This window comes from Grampus griseus (genome assembly GCF_964374135.1).
Source record: "Grampus griseus genome assembly, chromosome: X".
Classification (NCBI taxonomy): domain Eukaryota; kingdom Metazoa; phylum Chordata; class Mammalia; order Artiodactyla; family Delphinidae; genus Grampus; species Grampus griseus.
Genome location: NC_138999.1, coordinates 26093990 through 26115357, shown reverse-complemented (window position 1 = coordinate 26115357; position 21368 = coordinate 26093990). Strand labels below are relative to the sequence as shown.

Here is a 21368-nt window from a genome sequence, read left to right as displayed (position 1 = left end):
CAGAGCCTGGGCACCCTCCCCGCTGCTACTCTTAAGCTGACACCTCAAACCTCCCTGCGATCCAGGAGAAGGAAGTGAAGGGGTGCCTCAGTCCACCTCCCTGCCAGGGGACACCAGAGCTGCGAGTTCAGTAGGGTCCTTTCTATCCTGAGTTCGTTGCGATCATCATTCAAGGTCCTCACCTTGGCTCCTTAAAAGGCTTGGAACCACTACTCTCCATTTGCTGACTGGTGGATGCACCTTCAGACTAAGGACCTCACCTCTCTTAGACGTGATATAAAGAAGTGAAGCAGACGCTCTACCTGACAGTCCTTCCCAGAGATTTCTTGGGCTGAAATCCAAGGGTTGGGCTGGACACTTTGAGTCCTCACTCAGGTTCCTCAATTGGGCTCCTGGTAGAGAAGCTCAACTTTTGCCTGAATTGATGCCTATATGATAGTAAGAGCCAAACCAGCCTGTGTCCCAATAGGAGGAAGTGAAGATGACCGTATCTAACTAAACGTGGTCTCCCAAGAATGAAAGCTGTTGCAGGCAGGCTGAAGTCCTTGTGGTCCCACACAAGATCCCAATTCAAGGTCTAAATGTGCCTCCTGATAGGGTCTAAGATTTCTCCCTCTGCTGACATGGGACCACTCTCCTCAGACCAAGACCCTTATTTCCCTGTTAGCCTGTAGTGGGAACTGATGGGCATTTCTGCCTGACATCTATGCTTGAGGTCTCCCAGGGATGCTAATAGTGAGGATTCTTTGTGGCCTGAATGCTTTCATGTGGGACATCCCCACAGTCCTCAAGGTTCTCACCATGACACCTGGCATAACCTGAAATCCTCCCTTGCCAACCCGAGGCTGCCCCCTTTGACCTGGTCTCTCACCTCCCTGAGATGTCCTGGGAATAAGTGAATGCAACTCATGTCAAAATACCCAATTCTCCCAAGCCTGAAAACAGGGCTGGTGCTTTATGCTGCCCCGTTTCTTGTGGGAGGGGCCCCCATCCTCACTCGGTGTCACAACCATGAATGCTGTTGAGGACTAGGTCCCTTTGCGGAATTGGGCTTATTCCATTAGACCAAGGCTCTCATCTCCCTGAGACCATCTCCAGAGGAGATGAGGGGGCACCACAGCCTGCCAGCTCCGCCCGGAGCCTCCTCTCCTGAGTTTAGGAGTCATGAGGTAGCCCTCATTTCCCTTCATCACTAGAGGGGAATTTAGGTCACTCAACATCTGTCTACCCTGCTAGGGCCTCCTAGAGCTGAGAGCAGGGGCGCTGCTCACTGTGGCCCGCTTTGGGGGTCGAGGTCTGCTCACTAGCACTCAGGGCCCTCATCTAGGACTTAGACCTTCTCCATTTGTAGAATCAGCGCTACTCTCACAGACCAAGGCCTTCTGCCTGAGACATCCTAGGCCGAATTCAGCCCGATAGCTCTGCTGGGGCCTCCAAGAACAAGATCGCAGGGGTGGGATGCAGGTGGGTCACCTTTGCTATGGGGGGAGGGGGGAGGGAAGGTCCCTTCAGGCTACATTCAGGTCCTCACCGTGGCTCCGGACGAGTCCCGAAAACCCACGCTCGGACGAACAAACGCCGCGGCTCCCGGTCGGGCTCCTCGCTTCCGAAGCGGAAGTCGGGGTGAGCCGCATCAGGCGCGGCGTGGGGTCTCCGAGGGCTGACGGCAGGGGCGGGACTCTGCGGGCACGCCCACTGGTCAGGGGTCAGCGGTCCCTGCATCCTGCTAGTGCCTTCTATCAGAGCCTGGGACCCCTCCCTCTATGGTCCCGAGTCCTCCAGCCTCTGAACCAAGCCCTCACCTCCCCGAGGCCCTAGCTGGGGGAAGTCAGGGCGCTGAAATTCATAGAGCAAGGTTAGAAACTCAGATGTTACACTCTTGAGTTCAAGGTCTGTATAGCAGGGCAGGCATACTGGAAACTCAGGCAGGGTTTCTGTGTTGCAGTCTTTTTTTTTTTTTTAATATTTACATATTTATTTTGGCTGCGCCGGGTCCTCGTTGTGGCATGCAGGATCTTTAGTCGCGGCATGGGAACTCTTAGTTGCAGCATGCATGTGGGATCTAGTTCCCTGACCAGGGATCGAACCGGGGCCCCCGGAACTGGGAGCACGGAGTCTTAGCCACTGGACCACCAGGGAAGTCCCTGTGTTGCAGTCTTGAGGCTGAATTCCTTCAGGAAACCTCAGTCTTTGTTCTTGGGGCCCTCAACTGATTGCACGAGGCCCAGTCACACTATGGGTGGCAATCTGCTTTACTCAAAGCCTACAGATGTAACTATTAATCGCATCTAAAAAATAACTTCACAGTGGACATCTAGACTGATAACTGACTAAACAGCACAGCCTAGCTAAGATGGCGTACAAAATTAAGAGGTGGGAATGATAGGGAGGAATCTAGACTTGGAAATACGATGCTGCCACTAACTGGGACAAAGAATACAGGAAGAGGACGAATGAGGTTGGGAAAAAAAATCATGTGTTTGTATTTTTTCACATTGAGTTTGAGATATCCTTGAATCAGTCATCGTTGGATTTATGTTTAAAGCTTTGTGGGTAGGTCAGGGCTTGGGATAACAGATCTGGAAGTTAGCAGCAGATAGTTTGCAGTTAGAACTGGAGGAGTGGATGAAGTTACCTGGGGATAGATGTGGGGAGAAAAAAATAGTGGACCGGATATGGTAACTTGGGGAGCACCAGTTCCCCAAGGGGTGACGGAAAAGAAGTCCATTGAGGAGGCAGAGAAAAAACAGATTGAGAGGCAGAAGAACCAGGACAGGGCAGTGTCTTAAAAACTGTAGCAGACAGTGCTGTGCTCGCCAAACCCAATTCTATATTCCTTCTTCTCAGGCACATGGAAAACTCCATTTTTCAGACCCCTTGAGGCTAACCGAGGATTTATGACTGGTTTCAGCCAATGAAATGGGAGAAGAAGTGATGGGTTTGGCTGAATGAAAGAACAGCCCTTTAGAGACTCTCTGTCCACTCTCCCCTGCCTCAGTGAATAGGTAAGCCCCAGAGAAAACCCCCAAATGCCCCTCCCTCCCCCATAACCACTGAACATGTAGTGTGGTTGAGAAATAAACCTTTGATGTGGTAAAACACTGAGATTTCAGGATTAATTTGACACTCTGACATAACCTAGCTTATCTTGACTAATACAGAAGCCAAGGCAGCAGAATATTTTGCAAAGGAGAGAACAGTCACAACAGTCTCACATGCATCAGTGTTCCAGAACAGAGACCCTTCCATGGATTCCCAAATGTGGAATAATTAAGCCAATAAGTCCAAACAATTTAGGGGGTCTCTCAATCATAACAGTCTGACAGGGAACCTGCATTGTCTTTTGGCTTTAGCAAACAAATGTGCTCATCAGATCAATAAAATGTAGAGTTAACTTGAATTGGACATTGACATCACAACACATATACACATTTCAGTGTACTAGTCTTGTGGTTTGGCTTGAAATCTTGAGGTGATGACATAAATTCTGATTGAATTATCTTTGCCTTAGTTCTCCATTTATGTTTTGCAAAAAGAGTGGTCTCAATATTTCCCCTTAGTACAAGAGACCCCAATTTATAAACAACTTTATCCTATACATTCAGTTACGAAGTTGATTGTTTAGCGTTCTGGGTGTCCTCTCCCAAGTGGAAAGAAATGATAAAGGATGATTAGCTTCCCAGGCCATATCCCACCACCTACAGTGCAGCCAGACTAGAAATGCATATTATTCCAGGACATAATTATGACTTATGTTATTGATTCTAATCAATGAGAAGCAAACTAAATGTCATTTTACATAAGGCACAACAATAGAGTCAAGCAGGAAGCTGTGCCAGATATACATGCATTATACTTGAAAAAGGAGAATTCCAAATTCCAAAAGTACACTGATGTAAAATAAAGGAGGTCCAACTGGCCTAAATGCACACATCTAATCATAGATTCCACATATCTGTATAAATAAAAATGAAATCTCTGATGAGACTAGTAATTATGACATAAAATGTTCCAGCTACAAAACATTAAGCTAAAAAAATCACTTAAAAACTATAAAATATACTTGAAAACAACGCTTTGATTAGGCAGCATTTCCAACGTATTCTGGTCCTTCTTCCACATATTACTCTCAAATGAGATCATCACAATCTCTTTTCTTCTCAGATTTACAGAAATTACATTAAGAGGTATCCTTGGATACCAAACAATCCTTAAATCTCACTTAGTCCAAGATGTGGTCAAAGCTGAGTTCCTCAGTTCTTCACTGCTTAGCTATTTACTAATGATAAAAAATAAAATCTCTCTCTTTTGAATTACCTCATTTATCCTATACAAATGGGGAGTGAAGTATTAAGGCTAATAAGTTTTTCTGATAACCATGGCTTGTATTTAAACATTAATACTTTTTATTGACCTAATTAATATTAATGGAAATCATCTGATAGTGCTTTAGGGACTACAGATGTGACAGATTCCCTCTCAGAGGTTAGTATTTCTACATTGTAGTTTTTAAGTGTTAAGGTTATCTATAGGGCCCATATTCTTCCTGTATTAAATGTCAATTAATCCTTCAATGAAAACTCAGCAAAATGCTTTGATAATAAAATAATAGTTAACACATATATAACGCTTATGAATTCGTGGGCACCGTGCTGAATGCCCTACACTTAATTCACAAAATAATCTTATAGTTAGGTATTATTACCATCACAATTTTACAGATAAGAAAAGAGGCACAAAGAGGTTACGGAATTTACCCAAGATTACACAACTAGTAAATGGTAGCGCTGGGATTGAAAGACCAGGTGTCTGGTTCCAGAATCTCACGCTCTTACGTACTACATATCGCCTTTCTAGATGGTGCGAGATAAACGTGCTCCAGAACTATGTTGAAACTCATGAACTAGAACTTATCCTCTGATATAAAATTTCTCTTTATCAATCCACCAGCTGGAGAGAGACTAGTCTATAGGTAATCTTTTTGTTTTCATTCTGTAGGAGAAATAATCATGCGTCACTTCACTCTTCTTTTGTAAATTATTTGCTTATTTTTCCCATTTTAAAGGCTTCCCTAACGTCTGTAATTAGAATTTCCCATGCCTTTTGAAGTTTATTTTTCTTAACCTTAAAAATATTTTTAGGAATAGTATGTGTTCCCTGTGGAAGACAAAGAACATAAAAAATTAAAATATGAACTGCTAGCCCTTAATGTACTTATTAGTAAACTTCCACTGCCCAATGTAGAGCCACAAAACGTAGCATCCTAACACAACAACTGTTTGTTCTCACAGATCTACAGGTTGGCTGAGGGGCTCTACTTCACGCTGTAGCTTAGGACCAGAGGGCTGGCTGGGACCTTTTCTAATGGTGATGACAGTTTTAAAACGTGAGGTGGGTCTTACAAGCTGTCACAGAAAGATCTTGCATTCACTTCCATTAAGTTACAAGAGCAAGTCACAGAACTATATGTACACTGTGGCCCCTGTGTTTTTAAAAATTCAACATATTTTTGTAGCACATCTATGTACAAAGAAGCCTCAAATCAGCTTTAGAATGACACACACCAGACAGTTAATTGTGGTTACTTTTGAAAAGGGGGCTGAATTTTCGAGCAATGTTGTAAGGGGGGAGATTGTGATTTATGTGTGTAAGAAGTTTTTATAAGAAGAATATATATGCTATGATTAGCTCTGTCATTAAAACATTTAAATGAGCCTAAGAGAAGAAATAGTAGTTGTGTATCACTCGGATTAAGTAACTGCTAACTGATGCAACAGAGAAAACCTGATATCTGAATGACTTAACACAACAAAAGTCTGTTTCTTGTGCACATAAAATCTGATGAAGGTTGGCAGAGGCTCACCGCTCACAGATGACTCCGAGATCCCGGCTATGTACGTCGCGTGGCTCCACACCTCAACACGGGCTCTCTCTGTTTGCTGCTGAATGGAAGAGAAAGCACAGAGGTGCCATACTGACTCCCTCGTGCCTTGGTCTGGAGGTGACCCTTCCTAATTACATATAGTGGACTGGGAATATAGTCTCCCCAGGAACCCAAGGAGAGCAAGACAGGATGTGGATGAGGTTTGCAGTCTCCCATAAACTGGTGTATAGTGTGTGCTCAATAAAGAGCAACTACTGCAATTGCTTATGACAACAACCCTCTTAGTTAGTTGGAGGAGTTTCTGAGAAGGCCAAATTTACCTTGAAATTCACCAAGTTTTTCTTGTGCATACTATGTAAGACATGTTTTCAAATACAGGATTCCATCTAATTTCCAAAAGTACCCTGTACATCTCAGCAGAGAGGGCTTTCACCAGTACCTTTCTGCATTGCCAATTGCAATAACCTGTGTAACCTCAGTAGGCTGGGAATTTTCTCCTAACTTTTGGTTGCATGGTCAAAATCATAGCCACCCATCACCTGACTGAACATACCTGAACACCCGAACAGGTGCCATTAAGCATATTGAACAAACAGCATCTCCCCTGGGACCGATACAGACAAGGACTACTGGGAGGATGGTGAATTACTTTTCCTTGTTATTCAAAGCTAGCATGTCTGCCAAAGAACCATTTTCCACCTCCGAGAAGGACTCCAAGATGGGTTTTTAGGAATTCAGCCTCAGCAGATGTTTGTTTACACAGTGATTTCCTTGGTCCCTCCTCCTTTACCACTTAGGAAGAAGGCTTTGGTTTTGGACCCCTTAATTAAGTTCACTCATCAGTGTATGGATTCAGTGGCCAGATTCAAAGAAGACACTTCATTAAAATCCTACTGCAAATATCACGTTGTTTCAAACAAGGCCTCCCTAGCCTTGGGGTTATAAGCCAAGGCCCTGTAGAGTCCATACCAAATCAGAGTCTCGTCACCAGCAGGCTTGCAAACACTGAGAATGTGGTGGAGGCACCCAGTGGGGATGAGGAGGTGTGTAAACGTCACTGTCTGAAGTGAACAGATACATGGAAAGGGCAGCTGCTGTCCCAGGGGTCCACGGTGACGAACGGGATCTGCGGGGAGTCGGGATGCTCCGAGTCAGGGGAGGGCAGGGCATATGGGCTGTCCGTTCCTCCGGGAGCTGAGTGCAGCCTCCAGAGGAACATGCAGAGAAGAGCTGGCCAGCAGGTCAGCTTCCAGTCTGGACACGAGGGCACACTGGGGAAGACCCAGGGGCAGGGCGCTGTGATGCCGCAAAGTGCTGGGACTGGACCCCCGTGCCGGGACCGGGGCAATCAGCTCTCAGGGAAGCCTGGGGCGAGGGGCAGGAGGATCCTAGGTAAAAGAAGCCCACAGACAATCCCCAAATGGTGTCTGATTCTCATGTTCACCTTCCTTCTTTAGGCCTGCTTTTAATATTTTGGCTACAAGTTCCTCTTTCTTATTGCCTGAGAAACGTCACGGAGCAGTGAGAGGAGAAATGGATTAAGAGACAGAAGGGCTGCCTCAGGCTGGGAGGAGTGGAACAGTATGGGCTCTGGAGGAATTCAGACCGGGCTGTACTCCCGGTTCTGTCACTTTACCAGTCCGGAGAATACTGCAAGTTCTTTGTCTGCCAAGTGGGTCTGATAAGCCTCCTCTTACAGAACTGTCGGAACATATGTGATATATGTAAAGCACCTGGCACAGTGGCTGGCGATGTCTGGGTCTTTCATGCATGGCAGTTATTATGATGCTTATTTTCATACCAGAAGAGACTGGTCTTCTCTGTCCTAGAGATACCCTCATCTCTAGGAATTTTTCATTTTATCCAGGAGATGTCAGAGACTATGCGGGCCTCTAGGACAAAGAAAGATGAATTAACCAAAGTGCTCCTTAGCAAGTAACCCTGAGTACATTTTCCCTATCAGAGAATATGTTGTTTCATTTGTGGAGGCAGGGGTTCCACCAGGATGCAAATCAAACCTTATAGAATTTGTGTCAAGGACCAATAATTCCCCTGCCTCCCAAAACCCCGCCGATTTTCATGTGTTTCATCACCACCAAACTCTGGGCCCATTTAGGAGTTCTGCCAGATTACACTCAAGACAAACAAATCTCATATATTAACGCATATATGTGGAATCTAGATAACTGGTACAGTTGAACCTCTTTGCAGGGCAGGAACAGAGATGCAGATATAGAGAACGGACATGTGGACACGGGGGAAGGGGGGGTGGCATGAATTGGGAGATTAGGATTGACCTACGTGCACTACCATGTGTCAAATAGACAGCTAGTGGGAACCTGCTGTACAGCACAGGGAGCTCAGCTTGGTGCTCTGTGACCACCTAGATGGGTGGAGGGAAGTCCAGCAGGGAGGGGATATATGTATACATGTAGATGATTCACTTCGTTGCACAGCAGAAACTAACACAACATTGTAAAGCAATTATACTCCAATTAAAAAAACCCGATAACTAATTAATGGAGCGGGCTGGGGCTCCTCCAGCCCAGGGCACAGAGTGCCAGCACAGGGGCTTCTCAGCATCCCACCACAAAGGAGACAATCTGCATAAAACACCTGGTTTGTTTGGGCACCGTGTTCACCTGCACCGGGGCAAAAGCACTGGACCCCTGCTCACCATTATCACAGCCTCATCTAGCCCACCACGCAGCCAACTTAAAATTACCTCCCAAGGAGGGATTTGCAAAATAACCTAAACCTGAAAGTGTTCTGGCTAAGAGAATTTATACTTCACTGCTCTCATCTGGACTCTCTCCCCACCATCCTCACTGGGTTTTACCATCACACCACCTTCCTTATATAATAGCTGCTCTTATACTCTCAACATCTACAGGCAGGTGCAGGGTCTTTTTTATCTTAGCATTATCACTACCAGCACAGAACCTTCCAAAGAGCAGATGCTCAATTACAGATGCGAATCAATGAGGCACTGAGTGAGGAATGTAACTTATTACTATCTAATTTTGTCAGCATTCTTGAATAAGCTAAGGACATCTAGGTGTATATCTTTGAATTTTACAAAGAGAAAGACAAAGGTGAATAAGACAAACCAAAATTTGACTAAACTTTACTTTGCTTTTCATTTTAAAACCACAGCATTCTTTCACATTCCCAAGAAAATTCCTATTCCAAAGCCATATTATCTCAGTCCAGAACCCCAGAAACATGCAAGGAGTTTTCACATCGTACTACACAGTACCTAAACTCTTACGCTTAAACCTGATAAACAACAACAAATATGTGATCCATGTCATTTATAAACTTGGATTCTGAATCTAAAGAAACATTCTAGTGAAAGAAACAACATTTGAAAGATACTAGTGTAAAACAGGAACACAAAGAAGATATATATTATGATCTTTCCAGCCCCAGCTTAGCCTCTCACTACTGAAAAGGTTGGCAGCGTTGGTCAAACACAAAGTGAAGAAGCTGCCTCAGACCTCACTAAGGGTGGGAGGAACTGCTAGACATGACCTTGGAAGGCGCACTGGCCTTGATACGAGTTAGAGCCCTGGCTGCAGCTCTGGCTTGGGATCGGGCTCTGTCTTCCTCATCTCTCAAAGCATCTTCATAATGGACTGGAAAGGCACTGGGGACGGTACCAGCCACCCTGGCCACAAACTCCAGGACTTTCATCTTGGTGGTTTCAGCGCGGGCTCTCCGGCCCCACAGGAACTCATAGCGCAGGGGATTGCTGTCGCGCACCTGACGATACACCAGATACTTTTCCTGCACCAGATCTTCTGTGATAAGCTTCCTGGGCTCCCCAAAGATTATGTGACACCTTCCAACATAAACACCCAAACCATTCAGGAATTCCCAGATCTCCTCCGCAGAGGCACGGTCGCCATGCAAGAAGATCACACCGAGTAGAAGCATCAGAAGCCCATTCTTCCGAAACCGCCAGCCACTGCTCCGACGCCCATCATCGCTGACGTGTAGCTTGCTGCCAAGGGTATAGGAATCACCACCCGGCTTGACTTCCTTCAACTCAAGACCAAAGATCAGCTGAACGCACTCGGCAGCTCTCCTGAGGATCTCAGGGAACTTCCCCTTGTACCTTTTGTTCACAAGCTTCAGCAAGTCTGCCTTTATAATGGGCTCTTCCATTGTATACTTCTCCAGCAGGAATTCTGTCAACCTTCCCACCTTCTTGATCAGAGGATCTCTCTGAAAGCTCTCACCAGAGGCTGAGGCGCGGGAGGAACTTTTCCTTGCCTGAACCGGGCCCTTGGCGCGCACATCAGATCCTGGGCCTGAAACCCCTGCAGCACGAGAGCTAGTGGCTGGGGCTCCCTGAGGCTCCTGGCGAGTGCCAGCAGCAGGGGAGCTCGGGGGAGTACCCCGAGAAAGAGAAGAGGGGCACGAGGGTGACCCTTCTCTCTGTGCTGCAGTGGCCTGAGCACCCCCGTGATTCTGGGTCTCCCTCCGGGCCTGGTGGCGCTTCTCACGGGCACGGAGCTTACTCTTCTGCCCCCGAGGCATGACTATGGGCAGGGACAGCAAGCGGGGGAGTGGGCAGGAGAGCAGGTGATGCTGGAACCTGGAGGAGGGAAGGTGAGAGGGTGTGAGCACCTTCAGCAGGGAGGTCCCACCCTGACTTGAAGAAGGCCGCTCTGCACGTTTCCTTGAGGGCACTGCTCTAGGAACCACTAGGCTCTTGTTCTTGGTCAGCCTGTCCCGAGAACCCAGGGTAAGAAGCGAGAGTGAGTGAGCCTCAGGCTACAGCCTGCCAGCCCTGCCTGTGGCTGACGGCGGTGACCACAGATCCTGGTAGGGTAGGCCCTCTCTGGGTTCCAAGGGTCCCTTTCGTTCACAAACAGGATTGTCACATCGACTCTTGGTAGGGCCGGGACCTCTTTCCTGTGCTGCTCTAAAGGTGACACCTCAGAGCTCCCTGGGGCCCACGAGAAGGAACTGAGTCATGGACACTGTCGGGGTGCACAGCGCTGACAGTTGAGTGGGGCCTGCTCTGTCCTGAACTCGTTGCTCCTCAACCATTCAGCGTCCTCATCTTGTCGATACCAAGGGTCTGGGACCCCTCCTGCTGCCCCTGGTGCGGCACCTTCAGACGAAGGATCTCGTCTCCCTTAGAAATGATACAAAGAAATGAGGAGCCTCCGCCTGACAACCATGCTCCGGGCCTTCAAGGGCTGAGCAGAGGCCTGGGCAGGACTCTTTATTATGCCTTTGATTCGGTGGAAGGGGGGTGTGCTACCTTCAGTCGTCATTCACAGTCCCCACTGGGTCTCCTGGGAGGATCTGGGGGCTCCTTTCTCTCTTGACTTGAGGACATTTCCTCACAGTACGGCCCACAGCTCCCTGAGACCGAACAGCGGAAGTGACGATGGCCTTACCTGGCCACAGCGCCCCTAGTCTCCAGAGGCTGAAAGCTGCAGCAGGCAGGCTGAGGCCCTATAACGTGTGGTCCTCCCTCACGGTCCCCATTTCTCACTCAGGGGAGGGTCTACGGTTCCTCCCTCTGCTGACCCATCACACCAAGATGCTGACTTCCCTGTGAGTTCCGAGTGGGGAACTGATGGGCACTTCTGCCTCACATCTGTGCCCGGGGGCGCCTCTAGGAACGACAATGGAGAGGGACTCTGCGCGGTCCCCGCTGGCACGGGGTGGACTTCCCCCCACAGTCCTCAGCATCTTCTCCGTGAGTCCTGGCAAATCCCGGAAATCCTCCCTCCGCTGATCTGAGTTCGCTTGCATTACATTAAGATTCTCACCTTCCTGAGATCCCCAAGATGAAAGAAAGGGTGAGCCACTGCCAGTCATCCCCGTCCATGCCCTCCCTGGGTTGGTAGCAGGGGCTGGACTCCGCGGGACCCCACTGTTGCGGCATTGTTGGCCTCTTTCGCCCTCACTCAGACGGCATCTACGCTCCTCCCTCAGCCCACCTGAGTCTTCTGGCCTCAGATCAAGGCCCACATCTGCCTGGGTCCCTGGGGCCCGAAGTGAGGGGTGACACATCAGGCTACCTCTACCTGGGGTTTCCCAGGGCTGAGGGGGGTGGGAGTTTGTGGGCCCCCACTGCTTTGGGTGGGTCTGCACCTACATCATCCCTCAGTGTCCTCACCCTGACGCACAGCAGGACTTGGACATCCTCTGTGTCTTGACTTGACGTCTATCCCCTCACACTAAGGCCCCCAACTCCCCGAGACCCGCTAGAAAGAAAATTTTCTTGTCTCTCTAGCTACAACTGTGTGTGGACTTGCAATGCTGACAGGCAGGAAGAGATTCTGTGGCCCTCACTATTGTGGTGTAGGTGGTCCCCTCAATTCTCAGGGTCCTCTCCTTAGTTCCTGGCATTACCTGGAAATCCTCCGGCTGCTCACCTGAGCCCATACTCCCATCAAGGAGGTTCCTCACCTCCCTGCCATGGTCTGGGAAAACATGAGTGATATTCATCAGGTCACCATGCTTGAGTCTCCCTCCCAGGTCTGAGAGTAGGGATGAGATTCTATGTGGTTCACTTCTTTCTGGGTGGGGCTCCCTCATGTTCACTCGGTGTTACCACCTTGACTCTCGTTAGGAACCAGGCTTCTTCCCTATGTTGAATGAGGCCTCTCCCATTAGACCCAAACCCTGACGTCCCTGAGACCACCCTTGGAGGAACTGAGAGGGCAATTCAGCCTGAGAGCTCTAAACCTGGCTTCCCAGGGCGAAGGCAGACGTGGCACTTTGTGGGGTGTCCTCTGTTCTGGGGGAGTCGGTTGTCTCATTCCTCACATAGAATTTGTGCCTTGACATCGATCATGGCCTGGGACTCCTCTTCTTCTGCTGAACCGGGGAGCCAGCCCTTAAACCAAGGCCCTCATCTCCCTCAGACCCCACAGGCAGAAGTTAGGGGGCACCTGAGCCTGCCAGCTCTGCCCTGGGCCTCCAGGGGCTAACGGTAGGGGCGGCATGAGATGCAGCTCTCTCCACTGTGTATGGAGCAGTCTCCATTTCCTCACTCAGGATCTTCACCTTGACTCTGAACCCTGCCTGGGACTTTGCCCTCTGCTGACGTGAGCCCATGACCGTCAGAAAAGGTCCTCATCTTCCTGGGACCTGAGCTTACAGTCAGAGTGAGCCTCATTCTGCCAAAGGTGATCTGGGGCTCGGCTACGCCTGGTAACAGCAAGGGTGGGACTCTCCGACCCCACTGTTCTGGAGTTGGTGGCTCCCTCAGTCCTCATTCAGGACTCTGGCGTCCAGTCCGGGTAGGGTTTGGGATTCCTCCCTCCACTGACCCGAATCTACATGCCTCAGACCGCAGCTCTCACCTCTTTGAGTAGCTAGAAGTCGGGGGCTCCACATCCCGGCTACCTTATCTGGGGACTCCCAGGTCTGAGAGCAGGGCTGCTGATTTGTGCAGTTCCCTGTTTTCACGAGAGGTCTGCTTACTAACACTGATGGTCCTACCTCTGCTTCTTTTAGGGCCAAGTCTCCTCCCTAAGCTTAATGGGATTGCCTTATCTATCCATCCATCCATCCATCCATCCATCCATCCATCCATCCATCCATCCATCCATCCAACTACCTCTTGTTTTACATTTCACACCCTTTACGCATTTACTTCGTAACTGGTAGTTTGTATCTCTTAATTGTCCTCACCTAATTTCTCTCCTCCCCCCAACCACCTGTTTGTTTCCTGTGTCTATAACTGTTCCTGTTCTGTTGTTTGTTCATTTGTTTTTTCAGCTTCCACGTGTAAGTGAAATCATACAGTATTTGTTTTTCTCTGTCTGACTTATTTCACTTAGAGTACAGAACACCCTCTTGGTCCACGCCCCCGCCCTTTCTTTTTGGCCGCACCATGTGGCATGTGGGATCTTAGTTCCCCCACCAGGGATCGAACGTGCGCCCCCTGCAGTGGAAGCGAGGAGTCTTAACCACTGGACCGCCAGGGAAGTCCTGCCCCCTTTCCATAAAGGCCTTTCTCTACCCGAACGTCCCCTAGCCCCCAACCCCACTTCCCACCCCAGGCAGAAATGAGGGGTTCTCTCAGCCTGAATTACTCTAGAGCATCGCGCGAGTGAAGGCGGGAGGGGGCCCCGTGCAGTCACGCCTTTAGGAAGGAGGGACCGTCGTCAGCTCTGAAGGTCCCACTTTCCACCTGCTGGGGACAAGACTACACCCTTTGCCTAAGAAGCCGGCCCCTCTAGACAAAGGCCCTCCACTCTCTGAGGCCCTCCAGACGGCAACTCCTCTGGCATATACGTCAGATCAGGGTCCCACGCTGCTGATGGCAGGCAGGGGCGGGAGGCGGGGTGTCACCTCTGTTAAGTGGGGAGAGGGGAGGGAAGGTCCCTTCAGGCTACATTCAGGTCCTCACCGTGGCTCCGGACGAGTCCCGAAAACCCACGCTCGGACGAACAAACGCCGCGGCTCCCGGTCGGGCTCCTCGCTTCCGAAGCAGAAGTCGGGGTGGGCTGCATCTGGCGCTGCGTGGGGTCTCCGAGGGCTGACGGCAGGGGCGGGACTCTGCGGGGATGCCCACTGTTCAGGGGTCAACGGTCCCTGCGTCCTGTCGGTGCCGTCTATCAGAGCCCGGGACCCCTCCCTCTACGGTCCTGGGTCCTCCAGCCTCCGAACCAAGCCCTCACCTCCCCGAGGCCCTAGTGGGGGGAAGTCAGGGCGCTGCTCCGACCATCTCTGCCTGACAAGACGGGCGCCACCCTGTGAGCCTCCCTCCTTGGGGGAGAGACCCCCTCATTAGCACTGAGGGTCCTCACCTTGACTCTGGTTATGGCCAAGACGTCCCCCTCTGCAGAACTGGAGTCCGATCCTGCTAGATGAGGCCCTTCCCTCCCTGAGATCACACGGTGTAGTGGAATAAGTGAGGACATGGAAAGGAGACGTGACCCATGAGCCCGCCCCCAGCAAACTGGGGACTGGCGAATAAGCCAGAACTGCAAACAGTCCTGATTGCTTTGAGCCCCCCCGGCAAACCGGGGGCATGCGAATAAGCCAGAGCTGTGAACAGTCCTGAATGCTTTGAGCCCCCCCCGCCCCCCCGCGGCAAACCGGGGGCCTGCGAAGAAGCATTGAGTGCTTTGGGCACTAATCCATGAGATGTCCTCAGTATAATCAGAATGGTGGGAACACAAGGAAATGTCCTTGTGCTACTTCAGTATAATCAAAATAATGGTGGGAACTTTGTGCTGCTTTTGCGCTCAAGGACGAAGCACGGCAGGTTTTCAAGAAAGCCAATTATTGCTTGTATAATTAATAAAAACATAGGTTGCTGCTTTGGCATTTCTGAAACGTTAAGAAAACAAGTCTTAAAGTGTAAACCTAGATAATGCTTTAATAAAAGCTACGACAGCAGGACAGACGGGGCTGTTCTGCCTGAGCGAGCGGCAGCCCTCTGCTGCTCTGCTTCGGCACAATTCATCTCGTGTGATGAGCTTACTTTCGGCCCTGTCATAAGATAAACTACAACACACGGGTGGAATGAGGGGATGACTCAGTGGTAGCTCTTCTGGGTCTCCCAGGGCTAAGACCTGTACAGAATTCTATTTGGCCCCCTCTGCTTTTGGGGGTCCCCTCATAACAGCCAGGTAATTTTCTTGACTCTTGTTTAGGCCTGAGTTTTCTCTCTGTAGATCAGTGGCTGTCCCACTAGTCCAGGGTCCTCAACTCCATGAGACTCCTCAGGGAGACTGAGGGGGTTCTTCTACCTCGAACATCTGTCCTGGGCATCCCAGGGCTGACAGCATTCGGGGGATTTGTGGGACTTCTCTGTTCTGGGGTGTGTGGTTCCCTCATTCTCATTCAGAGTCTGGTCAGATACCTGACCAGCCTAGGGACTCCACTGTCTGCTAACTTGAGGCTGCTCGCATCAAATCAAGGTACTCCCGTTCTGGAGACCTCCAGCTGGAAGCCAGGATGAGCCGCATCCAGCCAGGACTGTTCTGGACTTCCAAGTGTTGATGGCCTGAGTCAGACTTTACAGAAAACCCCCTGTTCTGGCTGGGTCCTTCCATCATTCCTCAGTCAGGGTCCCTACCTTCATATCTATCGAAGACTGGGACTCTTTCTGCTTATCTCCTTCCATTGTTTTTAGGCCAAGGCTCTTAAGTCCCTGAGAAGTCTGAAGAATACGTGAGGGCATGCTCAGCCTGACAGCTCTATCTGAGGCTCTCTAAATCCAACAGCAGGTGGAAGCCTGTCTAGGTGTGACTCCCTGTATTCTGGGGTGTTGGTCTTCTAAGCCCTCTAGTATTGAGGCAATCCGCTTGGCTCCTGGCTCTTGGATTAAAGGTTTCCTGAGAAATACCTCATCCTTGCAAACACCTGAGCAGTTTCCCCTCTGCAAACCTTGGTCCCTGCCTTAGGAGCGATGTGACATGGGGAAGCTAAAGCATAAGGCAGGAGTTCCAGACAGGTGGTATTGTATCAGGGGAAAAATACACTGATATTTTCCTTCTCTTCACCAGCCAGACCCAAGAGCCTCATGTAAATTCTGTTCTGACAGATTTATATTTTATGGGGAAGGGGCTGTCCAGGATGATTTTGTGAGCCCCTGATCTTTTGAGGTTATCTGACACTGCATATGAAGATGATCAGTCACTGAGTATTACCTTTCTTTTCTTTATTCATGCCTGTCATTTACATTGGTATTCATATTGCTCTGGGAATGTATTCCAACCCAGTAGCATGAGCACAGTTTTTCTTTTATTTATTGCCTGAGATGCATTTTTAAGAAGAAAGAGGAAAACTGAATATAAGAAACACAAGGTGGGCCTCAGCCTTGGAGAATTGGAATAGTGTGGGCTCTTGATTAATCCAGACCCAGGATCTAGTTTCAAACCTGTCCCTTAACAGCCATATGAATTTGGGTGCATTACTAAACTCTGTGAGCACCGGGCTCTGCATCTATGAAGTGGGTTTGCCAAGCTCTGTCTTGTAGAACTAGTGAAAGGTGGTTAATATGTGTTAAGTGTCTGGCACAGTGACTGGCCTGTGTTGAGACTTCAACGTGGCATTTATTACTATGATTAATTTGGACCCCATGATACCACCCACTCTGCTGGGGTTGGTTTTTTTTTTTAAAAACTCCAGGAGGAGCCAGAAAATATGTGGCAACCTAGAACAAAGAAAACCCAATCATCCAAAATGCCAATTAGCAAGAAAAGCTAAGTAATATTTCCCTATTACATGATAAATTATTCAATATGGGTATAAGATATACTTTCCCAGTTAGATACAACACAAACCCCCTAAGTCTGTGTCAAGGATCACCAACTTCCCTCCCTACAAGCAGCCCTTCCATCTAAACTACCCTTCTTTTCATTAATTTAACCATCACCAAAAACCCAGAACTCGTATAGAGTTTATCAGATTAAACACGATAACTTAATTTGAATGCCCTTTTGAAGGAGAGGGCTCTGACCCTCCCAGCCCAGTGCAAAGGTGCCCAGCGGCTTCTTACCATCTTGCCTCAAAGGAGAATTACACTTATTTCTCAGAAACTCCCTGAAGACGATGTGAATGAAACATTTAATTTGCATACTGTGTTCTCCTGCTCTGGCACAAGAGCACAGGACACATCCCATCCCTCGCACAGTGATATACTTGCCCTTCATGAATAGGCTCAGAACAGTCACAAGGGGGCTGATCTTCTGCATGCCCTTTACATAACTCAGCCTCTCATCTTAGGTGAGGTCCAGTTTTCTGAGACGGACATAGGAGTGGTGCACTTCTTTCACATCAACCTCAAAGACCAGCTCCATGTGCTCAGAGGCTCCCCTAAGGATCCCAGGAAGTGAAATGCTCCTCATCATTTTTTAGGGCATTATTCACCATGTCTGCCTTTGTGATGGGCTCTTTAACTCGATAACTGAGAACCAGGGAATTCACCACCAAAACCACTTTCTAGGCAAGAGTGTGTTGGGCAACTTCTTAGTGTCTGGCAAAGTGTATGGTTCTCTGACTTTGTTCCTCTATTTGACCACTGGAGTCCTGCTTGATGAGATGCCTATGAACACTCCTGACTTTGAGTCTTTGGGTCTCCTTGAGGGCCTGAAAGCATTGCTCATGCGTGCAGCACCACTGCTTCTGATACTGAGGCATGACCGCTCTTGTTGGTACCAGTAGGCAGGAGTGTGGGTAGAAGGCATGGCAATGGGCCACCACAGGCTAAAGAAGAGGAGGAAGATATAAGTGCTGTCAGCTGGTAAACTCAATTTTATTTGCTCTGATGAAAGCCAACTCCACCAGACTTTTCCTAAGGGCAGTGTTCTAGGGCCTCACAAGTCTCCTGTCCTGTTTGTTCCACAAGTACTTGAAGAAGGAACTGAGAAGGCATTTCACAGCTCAGCCGGCCAACCCAGTTGGAGACTTCCCAGGGTTCACAGTAGGGCAGGGAGAAATGGGCTCTATTAGGTGCACTGGTATTAGAGTATTCCCCTCAGTCCTCACTCAGGGTCCTCACTGTGACTCCTAGCAGTTCCTGGGACACTCAGTCTACTGACCTGAGGCCATCTCCCTTCAGATCGAGGCCTTCATCTCTCTGAGACTCCTACAAGGAAGTGATGGAGACATCTCATATGGTCACCTCTGTCTGGGTCCTCCCAAGGTTGACAGCAGGGCCTTGACTCTGGGGGACACCCTCTCTTCTGGGGTAAGCAGTCCCCTCACCGCTCATGCCGGTTCTTCACCTTGACTCCTGACAGAGTATGGAATTCCTCCCTCTGCCTAACTGGGGTCATTCATCCCCTTCAGGCCTCACTTCCTTGAGTCGTCTGAGGAGAAAATAACACTGGACAAAGAAATATAGGACCTGTTTTTTTATTAACAGGATGTCTGGCAAACCTACCTGAGGGTGAAGTAAGGGTCCTTAGCTTGAAACTGTCTGGGCCTCCCAGGTCTTGGGGCAGGGGTGCAGCAGGCCTCTGGGGTTCCTCTCTTCTGGAGTTATATTATTCTCAGTTCATATGGGAGGTATTTGGAGAAATCATGGTACTCAGTGAAAAGCAAGTTTGAGGGCATGCCAGGGACCTATTGGGGAGAGAGTGACAAAAATGACAGGTGGAACGTCAGACTGTGCCTGCATGTCTTGCTGAGACATTGTTACAGGCAATCAAATATACCCCCTAATCAGTGCTGGAGTGGTGTTTACATCAGTATTTTCAAAAACAGGGCCTGTGAAGTAATAATAGGTGCTCTTCCAAAAAAGGCAAATTATTTAAATAAAGTTGAGTAAGTTTTAGTTTCTGGTTTTGTTTTCACTGCAAGACTTCCCAAAGCCCTCAATATGCCAATACGCACTGAGAAACTCCAAGAGGGATAATATAGCATGATGAGTTTTCTTAACATATTTGACCATGAAAAGCATGTCCTCCTGCCATTTTTTTTTTTCACATCGAATCTCAGGACTTCAACACAGAACATTTTGGAGATGCTGTCTATGATGTTCCTGGCAGATCCTCAGCTTATGTTTTTCTGAATGTTTTCAGTTACAGTATAGTGGCCCTTGGATGGGGCAGGAAGACCGGCCAGGCACATTTGCAAAACAAAATGGCTGCCTTAGTGCCAATAAAGATGATATCTAAAGCACAAAGACCTTAATAAGTGACATGAAATATCAACTCTTGATACTTTTCCAAAATTTCAATTTAGAGTCAATAGGATGCAACCACATCCAAAACTTGCTTGAGATCCCTGATCATTGAGAGACATACTCTAAGCGTCATGTTAAACATGGGTCATCCTAAATTTCCCAAAGAATACTACTATGTTACAGCTACTTAAAGGAGAGTATTTTGTAAGTACCCAAACCTCCAGGGGGAAAATATGCTAGAGCTAGCCCAGCTGTAGGGGACCTAATCAGAAAAGGTGTGGGGCTTCCCTGGTGGCGCAGTGGTTGACAGTCCGCCTGCCCATGCAGGGCACACAGGTTCGTGCTCCGGTCCAGGAAGATCCCACATGCCGCAGAGCAGCTAGGCCCATGAGCCATGGCCGCTGAGCCTGCGCGTCCGGAGCCTGTGCTTCGCAATGGGAGAGGCCACAACAGTGAGAGGCCCGCGTAACGCAAAAATATAAAAATAAAAAAAAATAAAATAAAGGTGTGACTACAGGGTAGGTATTCAGGCTCAGTGGAGAATGGGAATGTTTGGAAACCACAAGGGAGAAATTCTATCTTATAAACTGGTTTTACATAGTGGAAGTGGCAGGGGAACACAGTAATAAGGAAGCTACACAAGTGCCTGCAATTCATCCAAGTGGTACAGGGTACTGTGTCTTTCAAAAGACCTGATTCTGGACTTCTCCAGATGTTAGGATTGAGGTTATTGGTATTCTTTCTGCTATTCTTACAGTGTTTAGTTCAGAAACTGGTGCAGGCCATGTTCCTGCAGAAGACACACATAGTTGATCTGGGAAAGACAAAGGCAGGGAATAGAGACAGGGGCTGAGAGCAATGACCCAGAGATGCCTGCAGAAGTCTAGAGGAGTACAGCTAAAAACACACATCCGTTTTCCTCTTTACAGTTCAAATAAATTTAAAAACTAAAGCAATTTCCTAGGCAAAGCTATAATGCAAACCCAGCCTTTATCTTGTGATTTGGACTTAGGGTGTACAGATAATTAGAAGTACGTTGATCTGAGCAAGCTACTTTCTTAAATGCTGTATTTCAAAGGATTTCAAATAAAAGAGAAACAAGATGGTGGCTCAAGATAGCGGACATTTAAAAAAAACAGCATATAAGTAACATATTTAGAGCTATATTAGTGCATCTCTTGGGTAATTTCAGTATTCATTAGTGTCTTCATCTCTCAGTGGAACAAAACTCATGACTGTCGTTAAAATACTGTTTTAGTCATGTACTAGCTAATTAATAAAGATATTAAATATAACCATTTCTGAAACCTGTGCCTCCGGCATATATTTTAGCAATGCCTCTTCAATGGGATTTTAGTACTTAAATATTTCCCTCTATGATATTTGGATATGCATATGATTTTAAAATATTATAAAATTATTCATCAGGGAACTGTAACAGGGCTTTGTGACTTAACTAAAAATCTTTTCATTTGAAAACACACCTTTAGAGTATCCATTGATATTGGGAGACAACTTCAAGTTTTATAATTATGTGCTACCAAATACCATTCTTTCATTATAGAGCAAGAAACCCAGGTCAAAATAAAAACATCTCCATCAGGGGCTTCCCTGGTGGTGCAGTGGTTGAGAGTCCGCCTGCCGATGCAGGGGACACGGGTTCATGCCCCGGTCCGGGAAGATCCCACATGCCGTGGAGCGGCTGGGCCCGTGAGCCATGGCCGCTGAGCCTGCGCGTCCGGAGCCTGTGCTCTGCAGCGGGAGAGGCCACAGCAGTGAGAGGCCCGCGTACCGCCAAAAAAAAAAAAAAAAAAAAAGATAACTTCTATGCTTTCTTTAGGTGGTAGCTTTTAAAAATCTAAG

At 48.2% G+C, this 21368-nt stretch overlaps 1 protein-coding gene across 1 annotated transcript; it reads right to left on the bottom strand.

Annotated features, from left to right (window-relative positions):
• Nucleotides 1–9388: 9388 nt before the first annotated feature.
• On the bottom strand, nt 9389–10429 carry LOC309839824 (melanoma-associated antigen B1-like; the record flags this gene model as incomplete). Its single annotated transcript, XM_082681749.1, has 1 exon — nt 9389–10429. One exon carries the CDS (start codon nt 10427–10429, stop codon nt 9389–9391), a length of 1041 nt encoding a protein of 346 aa, XP_082537875.1.
• Nucleotides 10430–21368: the final 10939 nt, after the last annotated feature.